The sequence below is a fragment of the Amphiura filiformis genome, chromosome 18 (genome assembly GCF_039555335.1).
Source record: "Amphiura filiformis chromosome 18, Afil_fr2py, whole genome shotgun sequence".
NCBI classification, from domain to species: Eukaryota; Metazoa; Echinodermata; class Ophiuroidea; order Amphilepidida; family Amphiuridae; genus Amphiura; species Amphiura filiformis.
In genome coordinates, this window is record NC_092645.1 from 52,203,918 (window position 1) to 52,225,725 (window position 21,808).

Sequence of the window (21,808 nt, forward strand, 5' to 3'; positions counted from 1 at the left end):
ATTTCAATATCGTCGCAGGACGTGAAAAACCTCATGTAACTCAAAAGTTTAAATGCAGAACTTCATACGTAAAAAGTGGGCCTCAATAACAAAACCTCATCATACGATTTAGTCATTTTGTGTGAGGCACAAAAAAAAAAATGTTCAAAAGGACTTACATAGCATATGGCATTGGTTATTTTGTTATTTACAGACACTTAACCCCATGAGAACTACCTGCCAATTGGTCAAAAAGAAGTTTTCATTATCAATTGGACCAATCAGCAACATCGTTAAAATAATTTCACCACACAAAAAAAATTGGGGTGAATTATTTGCAAAGCTCCATTCTGATTGGTGATAAAGTGAAAATATCATGTAATTGACCAATCAGAGGCAATGTTAGATCGGCAGGTAGTGCTCAGGGGGTTAAACAGTTTACATTTAAAAGGGAAGCATCAATAGGTGTGTTAACGGACATTTCTTCACATTGGCAAAAAAAAAATTGATCAAAACTGCACAAATAAGGTTTTAAAGGGGTCCACATTTTTTTTAATGAGGTTTTGCAATTGACCAAACGACCATTGAAATTACATATCAGGTTTTTCCGCCAGAGTATATATGATACAATCTATGAAACCGACTCCTACCTATGTGTGATATTACACATTATATGTGAAATATGCGACACACTGACAAAACCAGGAACAAGTCACATTTTTGACATTTCATGATTTGAATGAAAATGTAAGCATGTTACAATAAGCTTGAAAACTATACCAAAATTATATAAACAGCATTCAATACTTTTCAAGACACTGATAATTTCAATTTGTCAAATTGTTATTCTGAGTAATGGGCCAATTAGTTTCCTGCCTTACACAGGATTGAATAGGGATTATATAGTCCAACTGTTAATTATTGATTAAATAAACTTCTTTTTAATCAAAAAGTCCACTTAGTCCCACAGTCAAATACCATGAAAAAAAGAATTCCAAAATTTGATTTGTTTTATGGGAATGTCATCTATAACTCAAAAACATATCTGGCGACTTGTTCCGAGTTTTGTTGGAGCTGGTCACATACATGTATGAGGGGTAAATATTTCAATATAATATCAACATCACATTTTAAGTCTGCATTAAATGCAGTACCATTTAGCAATAAACTGGACACACTTGTTTAATAACCAAAAAGAAAGCACACAAAAAGAAGCAACAAAATATAAAAGTACACAATATTTTCCCCGTCTATAGATTAGTTGACTTCTGACGTCAATGCCTGACAGTATGTGCACGCATCATCACAATTTCCATTGTTTTTTGCCTGGCAGTGTGTTCGCGCATCATATTTTGTTCAGGACTCATGTTTTTAAAACTCCCGCCAAATCACAATAAGGCTATTGAACAGTGTAGTGGTTGCATGGGGTTCACTCAAGCATATCGATATACCAGTCCCTAGCCTTTGTTGATAAACATTGAGGTCAACTCACCCCTACACACCATATAGCATACCAGTTTCTTCTCCATATTGGGTTATTCCAGCTGGAATCCACACACTCTATGGAAGACATGACCTTAATCTCACACACGGGTGTAGATTTCAAATCCCCCATTCAGTTAACCCCATTTGGAATTCACACTCCCTGTGTGGAAGATTAAGGTCATGTCTTCCAGAGTGAATGGATTTCAACTGGAATAACTCATTCCATGCAATCTATATACACCAAATTTATAATGACCTGCCTATTGTCAAGACATTTACCCAAATTGTATTTCCAATTTTTTGGTAATATGCTATATCTTTTGCCTTTCTGTCCATTCTTTGAATATTCACAGCAAACACCGATATAATTGTTATCCCTGGACACAAAGAAATGCATGATTCTGGCCTATAGAAATCAAATCATGAAATACCATCACACTTTAGAAGCAGTTTTCACAGCAAATCCTTATTTTCAACCCTAACAACACCCATATATAATGAAAGACTGAAATAAAAAAGACTTGAACGCTTCTGACATCACTGTCAATCAAGTTCCCTACGATCCTTGATTGGTTAATAGCACGTAAAAGGAAGGCTGATTTATCTGGTGCTGATCAGAGAAAAAGGAATAGCAGCAAAAAAGTAACTTTTCTAGGCATTGTCGACATGGTGCCTTCAGGAAAGAAAGTTTTCTACTATAAAGACCCAACGTTTGAGATGGTTTGTATGTTTGAAGGTGCAAAATTAACAATAAGGTGCCCGCTTATACCGCCGCGTATAACAAGTCATCATCTCGACACTGGTAAACGAACACTGCTTGAGTTTGATGACGTCAGATGCGATAAAGCCTTTTTTTATCTCTGTCTTTCATTATAGCATGATTCGTGCAGGGCTGATGCTTGAGGTCAGCACACTGTACACCCACATCAATAGGATACACTTTTCGGCAGCTACAAGTGTCTCATCTTACATAATAGCTATGAATAAACACCAGACTCATCTCAAGTGGAGGTCACTTCAAATCATCCCCAAGTCACAAGGATTAGGAATACAGAGAACGTTCCTAAACCATGTGACTTGGGGATGATTTGAAGTTCCCTCCACTTGAGATGAGTCTGGTATTCATTCCTGTAGATATAATGTAAAAAGAAACACATGTAGAAGCAGACAAGTGTATCCTTTTCATATGGATGTACACAGTTTTAAAAACAAATAGCTAAGATCAGAAATTCAGAATGTTGGCACACATCTGTAAATGGATTCTCAGAAATATTCTTTTATGAGAGCTACATGAATCAAAACTATAAATAGTTAAAAGTATTCACAGTTGATATGCGAGATGCAAAATTAATGATTCCTGAATAAGTTTTTTGTAAGAATTGGGATACACAATTCTGCTGATAAAAAATTTCAACAAAACTTGTGTACAATTGAACATGTATAATCAAACCACTCACATGAATGGCAAATAGGCAATTCCACTTAAAATCCACACACCCCCTATGGAAGACATGATCTTAATATTTCAAACAGGGAGATTTCAAATGGAGCCAACCATTCAGGTGACCCCATTTGAAATTCACGCTCCCTGTTTTGACTTTTAAGCTCATGTCTTCTATTGGAGGTGTATGGATTAGGGTCATGTGTTCAATAGGGGGTGTATGGATTTCAACTGGAATAGCCCAATAGCAGGGGAGTGAAAGCAACAAGGAAACTTCCCCATATATTGTTTATTATGACCTTATATAAGGCTTATTATGACCTCAATAATATGGCCTATATGCATGCATTTGATTAGTCCGCCATATTTACGGTATGATACGTCATATGCACAACCTCTATATGAAGAGCTTTGTTTCAAAACCCCTTACATCCACTTTTGGCCAAATTGAGTTATTGGCATAATATTATAGTGTGGGTAAAAATACACATTTTGGTGGTTGTTTGACCTTCATACTACCTTCCCTTCCGGAGTTATCGCATATTTCCAGTTTGGGAAATCTTAGGGAATTTGCGGAAATCTGAACTTAAAATGAATATAGAATTGTTTTGTTTTAAATTTTTTGATGTATAATGGTAGCCTGGAATGTTCTTTACCTATTAAAACCAAAAGGAACTGTTTTTGGGTCACTATGTTTGAAAAAATCATTTTAATTAACAAAAGGTGTAGCTTCGGAAATACCCAAAAAATGCCATTTTCCGAATTTAATTAAAATTCATAATTAAAAAAGTAAATGAGATATTTCAATTTTTCTTTTTGATTTTCAAAGCATTAGTCAAGTTACATAATGTAGTGCAAACAAATGGGCTCAAATTTGATTGCAAAGGTGGTTTCTAGAAAAGGGGAAATTTATTTTGTTGCAAAACCCTTACATCCACAAAAGGTGCGATATAAAATAAATAATAAAATAAATAGGAAGCCTTGAAAATTGTCCCAAACCTATTCTTTTAGTTTCTATTCATCAACACTTTATCCAATCCCAAATTGAATCAAATCGAACAAGTAATACTTGCACAATTAAAAAAAGCTGTTTTTCTCAAAAAGTCAAAGGTGGATGTAAGGGGTTTTGCAACAAAGCTCTTCATATACTGTAAAGGTTGCACCCAGCATTCAAATCATAAAGACATGTGTGTTTTATCCTACCTTGGCATTCTTACTATAGCCACGATTCTGAAATATTAACAGGTAACCCAATAACAACAACAAGACAAACATGCAACATTATCAAAAATAAAAACCATTCAATTCTAACAAAAAGGGTCAGTATCATAATACTTCTTCCAGAGTAAAACAAATTATACCAATTTTGCACACAAAAAAACAACATCAGTATAAACGGCCACTATAGGTTTCATTGTTAGCCTTCTGGTGTAATTGCACAAGGCTAACAATGAAACCTATAGTGTAAGGATGGCTCATTTTTCAGGGACAGTCTTTTGGAATTTGTGGGAGAGCATTAAATAGCTCTGCTGGAGCCTTCAAGGAGAGCTGTTTAGAGCATTAATTTATAATAGAATGTAAGGAAAGAATGATCAACTATAGGAGAGCTAAAAATCACACTCTTATCTGATTTAAGGAGAGCAGTAGAGAGTGATTGCTCTTGCTCTCCTTAAAAGGCAGACACTGATTTTTGTGTGAATAGTGCTATAGAGATGGGTTTTTTTTTTTTTTAATGTTCACAAATTTGTCACGAAACTGACCCAATTTCATGACCCTTTGTCCAAAATTTCACAATACATAAGAACAAATTGAGGCTGGGTGTTGAAATGGGTCCATTTTGGGGGGCAAAAATTGATATAAAATGTGGGTCTCACTTCCAGACTCTCAGAAGCACATCCCTATCCAAAAATAAACTTGAGTACCTCCCCCTGGCATGCAACAATACAAAGATTAACAATGGTGAACAAAAACAACAACAGACAAACAAACACACAAACAAAATAAAAACATTTGACTTCAGTATGGCCTGATGTCAAAGCCTCAGGAGGAATTATAATATTCAAATATCCACTTCAAGAGTTCTAATTCTATCACTAAAATTATTATCAAAATCACACCTAAAAGATAAAATCTACACTATAAAACCAACTATAAACGGTGACAAATATCACTGCACAGCATTCAGGGGGCTATTCCAGTTGAAATCCATACCCCCCTGTATCAAAGACATGATCTTGATCCTTCAACACACAAGGGTGTAGAATTCAAATGAAGTCACCCATTCAAAATTCACCCTGTGTGGACGATTAAGGTTGTGTCTCTCATGGGGGTTTATGGATTTAAACTAGAAAAGCCCATTGTTTTGGGCTTATAATCACATGATTAGCCATATAAAAACCACACCTCTAATTCGTCTCTTTCTAAAGCTGCTAGCCTTTGTTGATTCTGATTAGTTATTGTAGGTAAGCAATAAAGGAAAGAAAAAAATGTAAGCAACAGAATGTAGGTTCGTAGTCACCGATTTCCTATACCTGGAGGGAGGTATGAATAATTAATTATGTGATGTCATCACAAAGTTTTCAGATTATAGAAGCCTGTACGATCATGGCGAATAAATGAATGAATCAATCAATATATCAATCAATCAACAATCAACAAACAAACAAACAAATTAATTCATTATTCATTCTATTCATCATTCATTCGTCATGATCATACATATATAGTGCTTGACAAACCTGAGACACACCTCTATAATATGTGCAAACTTGTGATGATGTCACATAATTAATTATTCATGCCTCCCTCCAGGTATTAGAAATCAGCGATTACCCAGAATGTATGATATCAAGCTACACCTACTTGCAAAAAGACCTTTTGCACTCCCAGATTTGGCGCAGTTTATTGCATAAACGTGAAGTTTTGATTGGCTAATTGAATCACATCATCATCACATCAGCACCTCATTCGCCCATCAGTCTGTGTAGCATCGTGTGACGCAGACCTGCCCTAGTTCTTTTTACGTGATCGGACGGCCAGTGCAAAAGTTCTTTGCAAAGTAGTGTACACATCTAATTAGTACTGCTGTGATTCATTTGTTATCTCAAGATACAATTACAAGAACCATTCACCATTTTCAGTGAATCCCATTAACATTGACGTTTAGATCCCCGATGTCGTCACGCTGGTGTGCAGGTGCAAATCACAAGCAAACATTGTTACTACGGGTCAAGTGGTGTGAGTTCAGTGCCCAGATCATGTGTCCCGAGTAGCGGCACATCTTCCAGTACTATGACAGCTCAGTGCTGAAGAAGTGAGCTCGGATGAGCCACGAAAATTCCACTCGTAAGTGAAATTTTACAATTGCTTGTGTGAATCAGTTTTAAATTGTTCTACATTATTGCTACTACGCATTTCAATGCTATGAAGTGCGCAGCAATGATGTGCGCATCGGCGTGACAACATCAGGGGTCCAACGCTAAGTCTTATGTGATTTACCAAACAGGTGAATTGCTTGTCCATTAATGCGATACTCTGACATAATTTGTTGACATTTGAACATGTGTATACAGAAGGAAACACAAGAAAACAAATTAAATCTGAAAACAACATTCATCCTAGGGTGATTTTGAAAATTTTATCATACCTTTCTTGGTTTTGAAAGAATTGGGCCACTTGGTTTTCAGCATTAAACATTTTCTTTTACAGTATAGTAGGGTCAATTTTGGACCTCCAGTGACCATCATTTCTAAACAGCAATTTTTTGATGGATTCTTGTACTTTGGGGTATTTTAAACAAAATAAGCTCCTATGTCCCTCACCAAAGTGTGGGCATTAGCTGGAGAGGCCAAAATCCAAAATGGCACTTGCCATTTTGAAAAAGTGAATTTTCGGTATCTTCTGAGCAGCTTTGAGTCGTTTGAAGTCATTAAGGTGTCATTTTCGACTAATTTTGTGGTGAGAAATCCATTAAAGGCATTATTTTACCCATTTTTGGCCATCTTTGTCATCAAATCCAAGATGGCCGCCTTTGGCTGTACTAGAAATACATTAAATTATACAGTACATTGAGAAACAACTCATAAAATGTATTACAAGTGCACTTAATTCATCGTTTGTATTATAAATTGAACACCGATTCAATGTTTGTAACATTTATTCACAAATGAGATCGTCTGCTACTGAAAACAATCCAAAATGGCCGCCCATAGCAACCAAAATCCTCATAGCGCATTAAAATAACAAAAAAATCAATGTTTTTTGACATATATGTGCATTTATTATACCTATTCTTAGTATATCAAGGTTGACTGATTGTAAGAAAGTGAAAGAATGGTCATAGGGGGTTGAGGTAAACAAAAAGTTCAAAATGGCTGCCCTTAGCAACCAAAAACATCACAGTAATGCAGTAAAACTACTATAAAATAAGTGATTTTTGACCTTAATGTGTATGTAATTAGTCTTATCCTAGCAAATCGAGGCCTATTAATTAAATATGAAGATACCAGTTTGATCAAAGGAGGTCAAACAAGTCCAAAATATTCAAAATGGCCGACCAAAGGAGACCATAGCAACCACATTTTACCTAGCAGCATAATAAAATGTCTATAAATCATGCACTTTTGACCTGGTTGAGTATTCAATGTGTTTTTTTTTAAGTAAATCATATCCTATTGATGGAATGAAGATAACAATTTGGTCAAAGGTGGTCAAACTACTGATAAAATATCCAAAATGGCTGACTAAAGACGGCCATAGCAACCAAATTCCACATAGTAACACAGTAAAATTACTATAAATCATGTACTTTTTGACCTGGTTGAGTATCAAATGTGTCTTTCCTAATACATGAAAGCACATTGATGGAATGAAGATACCAATTTGATCAAAGAAGGCCAAACATATCCAAAATATTCAAAATGGTGAATAAAGGTGACCATAGCAACCAAAATTCAAATAGCAACGCTGTAAAATTAATTAATGAGATTGTCTGCTATACCTCGTAAAATTTAGAAAATGTATATATTTTTTATATTTTAAAAGTCATTAGCCGTTTGAACCATAAGGGGTTGTTTCTGACTAATTTAGTGATAAAAATCCATTCCAGGTACTATTGTTAGGTTTTCTGGCCATCTTCATCATTAAATCAAGATGGCCGCCATCAAACTACTAGAAATCCACTGAATTTTGCAGTATGCATTTATTTAAATGAAACCGATAAAACCATGTTTTGAGTGCATCTTATTCACTGTTTTCACTATTAATTCAAAAGCTATTCAATTCTTGCAATATTTATCCACAAATAAGATAAGTCTGCTACCTCATCCAAAAAACAATTTTGAAATTTGTAAACAATTTTGTATCCTTTGAGCCAGACAATTGTCCCAAAATTAGTTTTACCAAATTTTAGAATTTCTAATTAAGAAGTAAATCTTGTAGCCCATTATGAAGATTCTGAGCCAAAAAGTGTGTTTTTTTACACTTTTTTAATGTAATTTAACGTTTTCAGTGAATTTTGATACTAAAAATAGATTATTTTATTCTCCTCCCTTTTGAGAAATATACTTTTACACACACACTACATTTATAATTAAAATGATCAGCCTTAAAGTTTTACCTTTTAGTGGGTTAAGCCAAACCTAAGTGGATGAAATATAAATCAAAACTTCGGGCACTGATTGGTTTCCGTAGTTGAAATATGGAATACGAGCTTTGTAAAACCTGGAATGCAAGCTGAAAACGTTAAATTACATTAAAAAAGTGTAAAAAAACACACTTTTTGGCTCAGAATCTTCATAATGGGCTACAAGATTTACTTCTTAATTAGAAATTCTAAAATTTGGTAAAACTAATTTTGGGACAATTGTCTCATGCTCAAAAGATACAAAATTGTTTACAAATTTCAAAATTGTCACTGCAGCCATTTTGGATGAGGTAGCAGATGATCTTATTTGTGGATAAATATTGCAAGTATTGAATAGCTTTTGAATTAATAGTGAAAACAGTGAATAACATGGTTTTATCGGTTTCATTTAAATAAATGCATACTGCAAAATTCAGTGGATTTCTAGTAGTGCAGCCGATGGCGGCCATCTTGGATTTAATGATGAAGATGGCCAGAAAACCTAACAATAGTACCTGGAATGGATTTTTTATCATTAAATTAGTCAGAAACAACCTCTTATGGTTCAAAACGGCCAATGACTTTTAAAATATAAAAAATATATACATTTTCTAAATTTTACGAGGTAGGCCTATAGCAGACAATCTCATTAATTAATTTTACAGCGTTGCTATTTGAATTTTGGTTGCTATGGTCACCTTTATTCGACCATTTTGAATATTTTGGATATGTTTGGCCTTCTTTGATCAAATTGTTATCTTCATTCCATCAATGTGCTTTCATGTATTAGGAAAGACACATTTGATACTCAACCAGGTCAAAAAGTACATGATTTATAGTATTTTTACTGCGTTGCTATGTGGAAGTTGGTTGCTATGGCCGTCTTTAGTCAGCCATTATTGATATTTTATCAGTAGTTTGACCACCTTTGACCAAATTGTTATCTTCATTCCATCAATAGGATATGATTTACTTAAAAAAAGACACATTGAATACTCAACCAGGTCAAAAAGTGCATGATTTATAGACATTTTATTGCGTTGCTAGGTAAAATGTGGTTGCTATGGTCTCCTTTGGTCGGCCATTTTGAACATTTTGGACTTGTTTGACCTCCTTTGATCAAACTGGTATCTTCATTTAATTAATAGGCCTCGATTTGCTAGGATAAGACTAATTACATACACATTAAGCATGTTAAGGTCAAAAATCACTTATTTTATAGTAGTTTTACTGCATTACTGTGATGTTTTTGGTTGCTAAGGGCAGCCATTTTGAACTTTTGTTTACCTCAACCCCTATGACCATTCTTTCACTTTCTTACAATCAGTCAACCTTGATATACTAAGAATAGGTATAATAAATGCACATATATGTCAAAAAACGTTGATTTTTTGTTATTTTAATGCGTTGCTATGAGGATTTTGGTTGCTATGGGCGGCCATTTTGGATTGTTTTCAGTAGCAGACGATCTCATTTGTGAATAAATGTTACAAACATTGAATCGGTGTTCAATTTATAATACAAACGATGAATTAAGTGCACTTGTAATACATTTTATGAGTTGTTTCTCAATGTACTGTATAATTTAATGTATTTCTAGTATAGTTAAAGGCTGCCATCTTGGATTTGATGACAAAGATGGCCAAAAATGGGTAAAATAATGCCTTTAATGGATTTCTCACCACAAAGTTAGTCGAAAATGACACCTTAATGACTTCAAACGCCCAAAGCGTTAAGAAGATACCGAAAATTCACTTTTTCAAAAACACGCCTTGGCGTGCCATTTTGGATTTTGGCCTCTCCCAGCTAATGCCCACACTTTGGTGAAGGACATAGGAGCTTATTTTGTTTAAAATACCCCAAAGCACAAGAATCCATCAAAAAATTGCTGTTTAGAAATGATGGTCACTGGAGGTCCAAAATTGACCCTACTAAGTATGGATGTACCCACATTCGTTTGTAAGAAATGGTGCGATTGGTTTTCAACATTAAATGGGGGCAATTACATGACAACAAATACGAAGATATCCTTCAAATAACTGGGAAAAGGGAAAGGAAAAAGATACAGCATTTAGCATTTTATAAGTAACAAGACAAATTAACAGAAATGGAATCAGCAACACAGACACATTAGGCAAAAAAAAAAAAAGGTTTGACTCAAAGCTCAAGAGTGGTTTGAAAACAAATGCGAAATGCAATTTTTTTTTTTTTTTTCCCAACTTGGTATTTTTATGTTATTTTGAGAAAAAAATCTGATTTTCGCCAAATTTTTCCGGAAAAAAAAAAAGATTTTTTTTAAAAATTGTGTGATTTTACAAATGTGTGCGCAAGCTTTGAGACAAACCTTTTTTTTTGCCTTAAGATATTCTAAATGGGTTCTATTCCAGTTGAAATCCATACACCCCCTGCGAAAGACAGAACCTTAATCTCAAGTGGAGTCGCCCATTCAGGTAACCCTATTTGAAATTCATACTCCATGAGTGGATGATTATTATGGCCATGTCTTCCATTCGGGGTTGTATGGATTTCAACTGCAATAGCCCAGGTTTACAGAACATTACTTTTTTCATCAACATATCATTTCAAACCTTGTGTAGATTAGTAATTAGTGCTGTAATCGATTGTCGTAAGTATCGATAGTCGGAAAATACATAGACTTACGACATGTCGAAACACTCAATGTCAGTATCGATACACAAACGACATGGCACACATTGCCAAAGTCATGTAAAATTGCGGATTTGCAATACCACTTTCGTTTGTTTGATGCATGATCCATGTAGTTTTAGCTGTTAATTATAGGCTTCAATACACTTGTTGTTAACTTGTTTCTGGAACTTACTGATAATAAAATTGGTAAACTCAAATCCGTGTTTCAAACTGCGTGAGTATCGATAATAGTATCGACATGTCGGATGTTTGCCTCCCGACATATCGATACCCAGAAAGCTTATCGATTACAGCACTATTAGTAATACTCAAATTACATGTATACAGTGACGGCACAGGCATTTGCCTCCCCCCCCAAAAAAAAAACACAAAACAAATCTAGGGCAAAAATTGTCATATTTTTGGGGAAAATTGTCCTATTTGGGGCAAAATTGCCATTTTCTGGGTGAAAATTGTCCAAAAGGTGACAAAAGATAAGTCCTTGCTCTACGGGCGGACAGACCTTTCATGTACATGTAGGGTCGATCTGTCGGTCTGGCGTTTTTTTTCCTAGAGGCTAAAATTACCCTAAAATTTCACCAAAATCTGGAAAATCTGAAATCTGGAGATTTTTTGCAAACATTATTTTCTAAATATGCATTTTGGCCCCCAAAAGGGCCAATTTTACATGATTTTAGCAATATTTAAAAAAAATGCAAATTCTGGGTCGGGCCCGTAAAACAAGGTGTTTTTTTTAAGCCTTGGGAACATTTTCTTAATCCCCCCAAAAAAAAAAAAAAAATTTACTCCCCCCTAAAAAAATCCTGGGGCTGCCACTGTAATTATATTAGTATAGTGATGTAATGAGATGAATGATATGGCATGAAAAGCTATGAGAAAACTATGAATAATGAGACTACATGTACATAGAAAAAAACAAACAGCGATCCTGACTTGTAGACTACCCGAGCTATATATGGTTAAAATGGCTAATTTATCCAATTGAACTTTCGCAACAAGGTTAAACATGTTTTCAACTGTACAAACATACCTTTTATTCCTGGGGCTTTTATATATTCCATTAAACAGGTTTTAATTTTGTTCAAAAATTCACATTTGCATAGCTATTTTGGACATTAAGAGCCGAGCTGGAGGCAAAAATGGTGATATTTGCACCAAGCATGAGCGCTTGATGTACACTCATTTTGACGGTAATTTATGCTAGCATATCTTGCATTTTCAATCATATTTGACTATGTAATGCAATAATGCATTTATTCAAGATGACAAATTTCTCAAAAAATAACATGATGTATTTTTCTGAGAAAATTCCCTCATTTCTCAAATTACCTGCAACTCTCCATTCATCTGATCATCTTTCCATGTGACGGAACTGATGATGCCGATTTGATAAAGGAATGCGTCTTGCTTTTTCAATTTTTATTTGAGATAATACTAGCCGCTTTTACTCGTTTTCAAACAGTTATTTTGACCTTATATTTTACCCCATAATTTCCTTCATTTATTGAAACCCTGTCCTCCTTCCAATGCATTAAACCTTGACTCCAAAGTGTTTGGTAACTGTTTAACCCTGATGCAAAGACAACACCTTGATGCAGAAGTAAAACTTTAGTCCTTTATGTGAACTGCTGCAACAAAATATGAGTGTCAAGTTGCAAGTTAGGAATTTCAAGAGATTCCAACTGTTGAGTCACAGAATTGGCAGTGATATATGTCCTTTGTGAATGAGGATAGAATTGAATACAGAGTACAGCATATTAGGCTAATAAAATGAAATGATTAGTTTCCCATCACATTTTGTTCAGTGAAATATGAGGTCATGATTTCATTATTCATTATTTTGGAAAATTTCATTATTGTCAAAACTTTCATTTACATTAGACTATGAGACATGGGCATTTATCTTTCACTTCCGTAGTCCACTCTTGGGCAGAACATAAAAACATAACAAATCAAGAGTAAATATATGTCTGAATTAATATCCAAAAAGTTCCCACGTTTTACTTTACTCATTTAGGAGTTATTTGGGGTTAAAATGAGTTTTTCATGATTTTTTCCATTTTGCCCCAAAATGTCAAATATTAAAATAGCTGTAACTTTAAAAATAAATTGAGTAGAAATTTCATTTCTATTGTAGATGTTACATGTCATATGGATTTCCAACACTGGTGAACAAAAATGTCACAGCACAACTCTAAATATAAAAAAATGACAAAAACCATATTTTTGTGCTATTTTGGCCATTTTTGACCTAAAAATGTAATTTTTGCATAGGAAAAAAATAAATATATATTTTCTTGATTTAAAAAATATGTCATTATATCAACCTAGTTACTCTAAACAAAAAAGTTAATGATGGTGAATGTCTGTGACCTATAGTTTTTGATCTATGGCCCTTTCAAATTCACATGGACTAAAATAGCATGTTTTTGTCAATTTTTCCAATATTAGGCTGAAAAAAAATGGTACTTTTTTGTAATTTTAACAAAATTGTCAGTGTTTGAAAAGTGGGAACTTCACATATATTATGGATATATTATAGTACTTTCATTTTAAGCTAGTTGTAGATTCACTGGTAGCTCGGTTTCCATGGCAATTATATCGTCAATTTTACTACTTTCAATGCAGCAAAATCATTTTAGTCGTCATTTTACTGCATTGAAAGTAGATAAAATTGCTGCTACCACGGTAGCGGGCATACTAGTGGATCTTGAAATAGCTTAACATTAAAGTACAATTACATGTTCATATTATTAAGTGAAGTCCCCAAAAAAAAAAAACTAACGAGTTGGTTAAAATGGCCATAAAGGACCATTTTGGGGTAATATTGGAAATATTGAACAAAAACATGCTATTTTAGTCCATATGTGAATTTGAAAGGCCATAGATCAAAAACTATAGGTCACAGACATTCACCATCATTAACTTTTTTGTTCAGAATAACTAGGTTGACATAATGACATATTTTTGAAATCAATAAAATATATATTTATTTTTTTCCCCATGCAAAAATTACATTTTGGAAAATAGCACAAAAATATGGTTTTTGTCATTTTTTTATATTTTAGAGTTGTGCTGTGACATTTTTGTTCACCAGTGTTGAAAATCCATATGACATGTAACATCTACAATAGAAATGAAATTTCTACTCAATTTATTTTGAAAGTTACAGCTATTTTAATATTTGACATTTTGGGGCAAAAATGGAAAAAAATCACGAAAAACACATTTTTAACCCCAAATAACTCCTAAATGAGTAAAGTAAAACGTGGGAACTTTTTGGATATCAATTCAGACATATCTTTACTGTTGATTTGTTGTGTTTTCATGTTCTGCCCAAGAGTGGACAACGAAAGTGGAAAACCAAGGGCCGTAGAGACGCATGGCTTATGTTTAGATCATCATTACAGACATTTTGCAACAAATTGAGAAAAGATATGAATTTGTTTTTGTTAAAATGAAAAGAAATTTGCAATTTTTGTATCACTAGAAACATGATGAGGTACCCCTACAACTAAGAAAAACTTCTGATTATGATTGAGAGTTTCAATTTTTATTATTTCCATCTCAATTTTCAGATAATTGACTTTTTTATGAAAATAAGTTTTGGTCAAATTGAAAAGGTGATGCAGGCGGCTGACGGGAAACTAATAATTTCATTACATAGACCTTATGTTGAATTATGTCCCCATTCACGACATACCACTGCCAATAAATAAGGTGTTTTCAAACAAAGAACATCAACTCAACAGTTGGAGCGCCTCACGACTCCCAACTTGCGTCTGAAATTCTGACAACAAGACAGAAAATGACGTACTGCGCAGGTCGGCAACCAATCACGGCGCGCCTTTGCCCTGACAGCAGACGCAATCTAGTCTTCTTATCTCTGTCTTTCATTATAATGGGAACAGGTTACATACATGTATAGCAAGGGTGGTCCAAAAATCAGGATCGACAAACAAATAACTGACAACAAAACAATTAGTTTTATACAAATTCAAAATACTTTTAGGTTAATAGCTGCGATTACAAAGTGATTTTGTATAATTGTACAATTACCAGGTAATAATTTGCTTTCCACAATATGTTTGGTAAATATGGGTATCTTAATTACTAACACTGCAAACCATTTGGCATATATAGTGGAAAATGCTTCTTGAAATTAAAAAGCTATATACAACCATATAATGATGCCATGCATGTATATATTCAAAATGGCGGTCAATTTTCACCATGTTACACTAATTGCCCTTTTATTGCCCTGTAATAAATACCCAAATATTTCTGTTTTTGTTTTCCCTTTTCACCAGATTATACTCAGACTTTTTATAGTTTCTTTTATTATATTTAAATTTCTATTTACATTGTATATCAACTGATGATATATATAAAATATAAATATGTATATTGCAAATGCCATTCACCAATCAGCTAACTGTATTTGAAGAGCTATAATTATTTCCAAACCATGTTGAGTCCACAACCACATGTTTCTCATTTACTTGTGTGATACAATCACAATTACTTTGACAAGTTTGACATTAGCAACAATGAGTTGTACCATCAACAAGCCATTATTTACCATAACAATGCTGCATAACAATATGCAGACTGTTGTTCTCATTTGGGAACCAAAGGCCTCACACAGTATTGTTATTGTGCATCCATCCACTGTTATTATAATTTAATAAAAAATTAATAAATTAAAATACCTATAGCATCACAACCCATTGCAATATCGCACAGGTAAATCAGAAACATGTATTTGTGTACTTAACACGGTTTGGAAATAAGCTCTTCATTTGTATCCTTTCCTTTTTTGACAGGCTTATTAGTTTTTTCTTAGTGTTGCGTTACAGAGGAAGGGTTGTGATTGGGTGATTTTGAATAAAGTCGGACATACCTTAAGTAACCTGGCCACCTAAAACATTAAACCAATGAGAGACAAATATACATATACTGTATTACTTTCAAAATATGTTGTTATTAGTTTTGGTAAACAAATGAGTTATGAAATAAATGGGTTATTTTGTATGTAGTGCTTTTGTTTGGCAATCAATGGGCTGTTCCAACAAAAATCCATACACCCCCATGGAAGAAATGACCTTAATCTCCCACACAGGGAGTGTAACTTTCAAATGGAGTCACCCATTCAGGTAACCCCATTTGAAATTCACACTCCCTGTGTGGAAGATTAAGGTCATGTCTTCCATAGGGGGTGTATGGATTTCAACTGGAATAGCTAGCCCAATCGTGAGGGTCACTTCCACATCAATTTGTTAATGTGATATTACTTGTTAGGTGCATTTGCTCATGCAATTGTGACTTGGTGAAAACATCACAAAAATTGTAACTGGTGTAAAGTTTTTTAAATATGTTTACCATGATATTGCACATCAAGGTATGTACTAGAAATTGTATATGTGCACTTTCTTCTTGTTATCTTGTTATCCGTACATTAACAGACTATTTCTTGTTCTATTTTAATGCCATGTAAGTTATAAATTTCAAGACAGACACTCTTCTCAAATTTAAGGAATTTATAATTACAACAATATTAATGTCAACATTCTAATACAACATTTTCAAGTCAAACATACAGACATTGCTACACTTCAATTTCACTGAAGAAAGGTCATATGACAAGTACAAATACATCAAGTCAATTACAAAAATTACAACTGTGTGGGCACAGAAAACAAAACAATTTACTGCAATGTGCCATGGGCACGATGGGTGATGAGGGTTCTTAGGGAAATGAGGGTACTGAGATATGCGGCAGATTCAGGGTGCATTTTCAGCCATCTTATTTCATTGATAGCCCTCAATTTCATGAAATTGTAGGTTTTTTTTTCAAAATTGTCTTGAAAAAGTGCAAATTTTTCATTGTTTTTTTAGTAAAATTTGTTCAATTGTCCAAAAATTGGTATAATTTTGGGTCTGTTTTCTTCTAATCTGGCAGTTTTCAGAGTCCCAGCTGCACATCTATACCCAAACCAAAGTTGAGAACACCCAGCTGGGGCTACACACACTATACAACTGGCAAACTTGTGTCAGAAACACTCTGACATGTTTAGAATGTTAAGTACCAGTATTCACATGTTTTAGTACATCAATCCACTGCATATAGTAAAAACATAGTATCATTTTGCCCATTTAGCAATGAACACTTCTCAAAAGAAGATCTTAATTGTCAAATTAAAAAAAAAATATATATATAAGATAGGGCTGTTGTCGATTTGTACTTTTATTGTCGACAATCTTCAAATCTTAAGATCCGGCGTCGGCAGGTTGTCGACAAAGCAACACATCCATAAAGTCAGAATATTAAGTTCAGAGACCATGTTATACGTGTACATCATCTATTTCAGTTTTGTCGACAACAGCTCTAATATAAGAATTGCTAGCCAGAAATTGAGCAAAAGATCCCCATTTCATCATTCATAATGTCCTCGTATTCAAAATTACACTGGACTATATCTGTTGAAATCCATACATCTCATATGGAAGACATGACCTTAATCGCCCACACAGGGGTGTGGATTTCAAATGGAGTCACCCATACAGGTAATCCCAATTTGAAATTCACACTCCCTGTGTGGGAGATTAAGGTTATGTCTTCTACAGGGGGTGTATGGATTTCAACTGTAAATAGCCCATTTATTGGAACCAATTCTGATATACAAAGCCAGCACCGCAAATCAAGTTATAATGCAAGTCAAACCACAATCAACCGCAAAGTCTTAAAAAATACATTTTGTATCGATCACCTCGAGTTTGGTAGGGACATTTTAGGCATCTGCGTCGCAAGTGTGCCGACAAACGTTTTATGTGTACGTATACGCTCTGCGGGATTAGGTAAGCATATGCGGACAATTCGATATTAAGACCATCACAATACCCACCAATCTCGAGGTGAAGCAAGAACTAAGAATAAATTACAGGACTTGTTTCTCTGCCCATTCAATCAGACACGAGGAGACAAAAAAATTAGGCAATCCCGTTAGTGTACTTGAATTTCTTAAGTAGTTCTTCCCATGTGTGTATTTGAGTGTTTTTGGATGTGTGTGTTTGAGTGAATGTGGGGGTGCATGTGCAATCGCCTTCAATCGAGGACACACCCACACACTCTACATTCCAAACGCGCACCACTCGGCAATGGGGGACCGTCCTCGGTTAGTGTAGGTCTGCAAACGACTATCATTATGTAAGAGATAACGTCGGCAGTTACAAGGTTAAATTCCATATCACAAAAATGGCGAAAAATGGCCTCGGTATGTTGATTGAGTACGGATTCGATCGTCCATGTTTGCATAGTCCTAAACAGCGTCCACATTTGACGGCGACTGCACGTAGGGGTGTGTGTGAGTGTGGAATATTTGTTCCAGTAGAAATGTGAAATGACCCACAGCAAAGCTGATGAGCCTTTCTCTAAAAGCCAAATCCAAATTTCTTGAATATGATATAGCTGCGTGGTAAATAGCCACCTGTATGTGTGTGATTACCCAAAGTTTTCCCCTCGTGATCTGACCAGACCAGCAGGTCAATGAAGGTCAAAAGCAAGATTACTGTTTCATCGATAGGGGAGATGGGGACTGCATCTCTCTTTTGTCAAATAGCACCCTTTGCCCTCACAGGATTTCAACATCCATTCCCATCTTTCATTCTACACATTTACTTGCCTACTTCATCATTGTATCATAGCACTATACTAGAATTTAATTATCAAAAGCACTATTTGATTTTTAAAAATTTGGCGCAGTTTGGCAAGAATTAAACATGCAAGTAAAACTTTTTAAATTAAAAAAATATAAGCAAATGGTACTCAGATCATTACGTTTTGTTTTTTCCACTCTACCCACTGCCTATGAAAATATCTGGGATTGAATGTTTTACAGCAGAGAAGAATTCTTACCCTTCCCAGAATCCTTTGCAACATGATACATCACCTCATTTCATTAAAATGATACTCCTATTACTTTGTACAGATTCCTTTTGTTTTTATTTTGAGAATAGACAGGCTAAATATGGATCGATAGTCAAGAAATAAATATATTTTGCAAGAAGATCTGGATGTGCTTTGTTCATTGAGGAACTTTTTGTCACGATCGACGCATGTTGCACTAAGAAATCAGTACAGAAAATTAAAATGGGAGAAATGCATTATGGGACGTCAGAAGTGTAAGATATGTTCTCTGGTTTTTCTGGTTTTGCACATTCCTTTTAGTAAATATTGCCATTTCTCCCTTTTGTTAAGACTGTACAGAAATATTGACTTATTAAAAAAGAAACAGAAAAAGTAGTACTAGATCACCAGTAAATGAAACATACAAGAATCTTGCAATCAACTTTCATTGACCTGATATAGAAAGACAAAGTAAAAGGATTATAGTCTGTCTCATCTCAAGTTAAGAGTAACGCCATGTTGGACTTCAGTGGCAGATTTGAAACCTTGCACGCTAACTTAATCCTGCAGGGCATGTGCACATGCGTAGAAGGGCAATTTGCCTGTACGCTGGCGACGCAACCGCATAAATGCACCAATTCAAATCTACCACAGCAAAATCCAATGTGGCATTACTCTCAACTTGAGACAAGACACACTAAAGCAATCTATCTATGTCTGAAACCTACAAAGAAGACCAATTCTGTCATGTTTACGTAGGCTTGTCACTTGTTGTGGGGATAAGAGTGTACCTCCAATTGAACACCTTAAGATTTTTTTAGCATGTGCTTAGAGGTTTCTTGATATCTGTTAGAATTAGGATAACCAAAATCATAGCCAATTGAATAAGGAGTGACCAAAAAACCTAATGTCTGGATTAAAAAAAAATTTAACTATTAATTTTCCTTAAAATGGTTCAAAACACCAAAACAAGAGCATATTTTTTCAGAGTTCTGGTGGAAATATTTTTGAATTTGGCATCCCATTGCACATCTGAACCATAAAAATATTACAGCCTATATTGTTCCCACCTTTCTACAAAGAACCTCTCCAGGAGTATGTGTTTCATTGCACTTTTTATGATGCAAGTTACCATGAGAACTGCCTGCCTATTGGTCAAAAAGAAGTTTTCATTATCAATTGCACCAATCAGCAACCTTATTAGAATAATTTCACCATGCAAAAAAACTGTGATGAATTATTTGCAAAGCTCTATTCTGATTGGTGATTAAAATAAAGATATCATGTAACTGACCAATCAGAGGCAATGTTAGATCGGCAGGTAGTGCTCAGGGGGTTAAAAAACTACCATGTCGCTTGTCCATGCTTAATAACTAAGACACCAAAACTTGGTTCATCAAATTATGCTGAGAATCCTTGGAGGTACACTATTAAGGTCCCATGCATGACAACCCAGTATGGCAGATATCCTATAGCTTTCCACAAAAAGCAATATGGAGCCTGCCTTCTGCTATCTAAATTCCTTGGTTGGTATGGACTATTCCAGTTAAAATCCACACACCCTCTATGAAAGACATGACCTTAAGCTTCCAACACAGTGAGTGTGAATTTCAAATGGAGTCACTTGAATGGGCGACTCCATATGAAGTCTACACCCCCTGTGTGTGAGATTAAAGCCATGTCTTCCATACAGGGTGTATGAATTCCATCTAGAATAGTCCAATCCATAGATCTTACAAACTCAACAACCAATACCTGATCATCGCCCGCTTTGTAGTAGCCAATGTAGTCACTGCCGTGCATCTCGGGGCCTTTGTAGTCGGTGACCATAAACTGGGATTGGGACTGTTGCTGGCGCCGATCTGCTAGTTTATTTTGTTTAATAAACATGCGTGCCTCCCATGCAAGCTTGTTCTGAGAGATGTCATTCATTGTTAGTATGTATCCATTAATAAGCTTAAAAAATGCTATATCTCAAAGCCCCATTGTGCGTTCGTTTTTCTTAGCGCGTCCATTTCAGCTATAACAGCAAATTCATTTTTTATTTCCTTTTAGTTTGCTGACCCGAAACTAACCTATAGTGAAAAACACTGAAAATGCTCAAAAAAAGAAATTTTTCCTGCAAAATATGGAATTCTGAGAAATATTTGAAGACAATTGAATCGATACGCGCATTGTTTAGCTATGAAACAATTGAGATTTGTACTTCAATTGTGTAAATGAACCACAATTTTATGCTGTGTACTTTTGAACACTCGCAAATGACATAATATTCCGCATTAATGTTTGAAACTGCCATTTGCTTTGAGACATAACATTTTTTTAAAATTATATCAGAGCAAGGATTCATTTCACAGAGCATTATGATGCATCACAAGCCATTGTAACTCCAAAGGCAATGGGCTAGTCCAGTTGAAATCCATTACTCCCTATGGAAGACATGACCTTAATCTTCCACACAGGGGGTGTAGATTTCAAATGGAGTCACCCATTCAGGTATCCCCATTTGAAATTCACACTCCCTGTGTGGGAGATTAATGCCATGTCATCCACAGGGGCAGTGTAGATTTCAGATAGAATAGCCCACTGCTACAATGGGTTTGGACTTGTGCTGGGTTAGGGGATCAATATACAGGGTGTATCAAAATAATTGGTACCCATCAGTTTCCAGTTATTATGGACAAGACCACCACAACAAAATACA

General features: G+C 34.8%; 1 protein-coding gene across 1 annotated transcript in view; it reads right to left on the reverse strand.

Annotated features, from left to right (window-relative positions):
* The window catches only part of LOC140138798 (otoferlin-like), a 181,328-nt gene that overhangs the window by 103,464 nt on the left and 56,056 nt on the right, over nucleotides 1–21,808 (reverse strand). Inside the window, 2 exon segments of the mRNA XM_072160570.1 lie at nucleotides 4,109–4,135; nucleotides 16,102–16,119. Of these exon segments, the coding sequence (XP_072016671.1) occupies nucleotides 4,109–4,135; nucleotides 16,102–16,119 (45 nt within the window).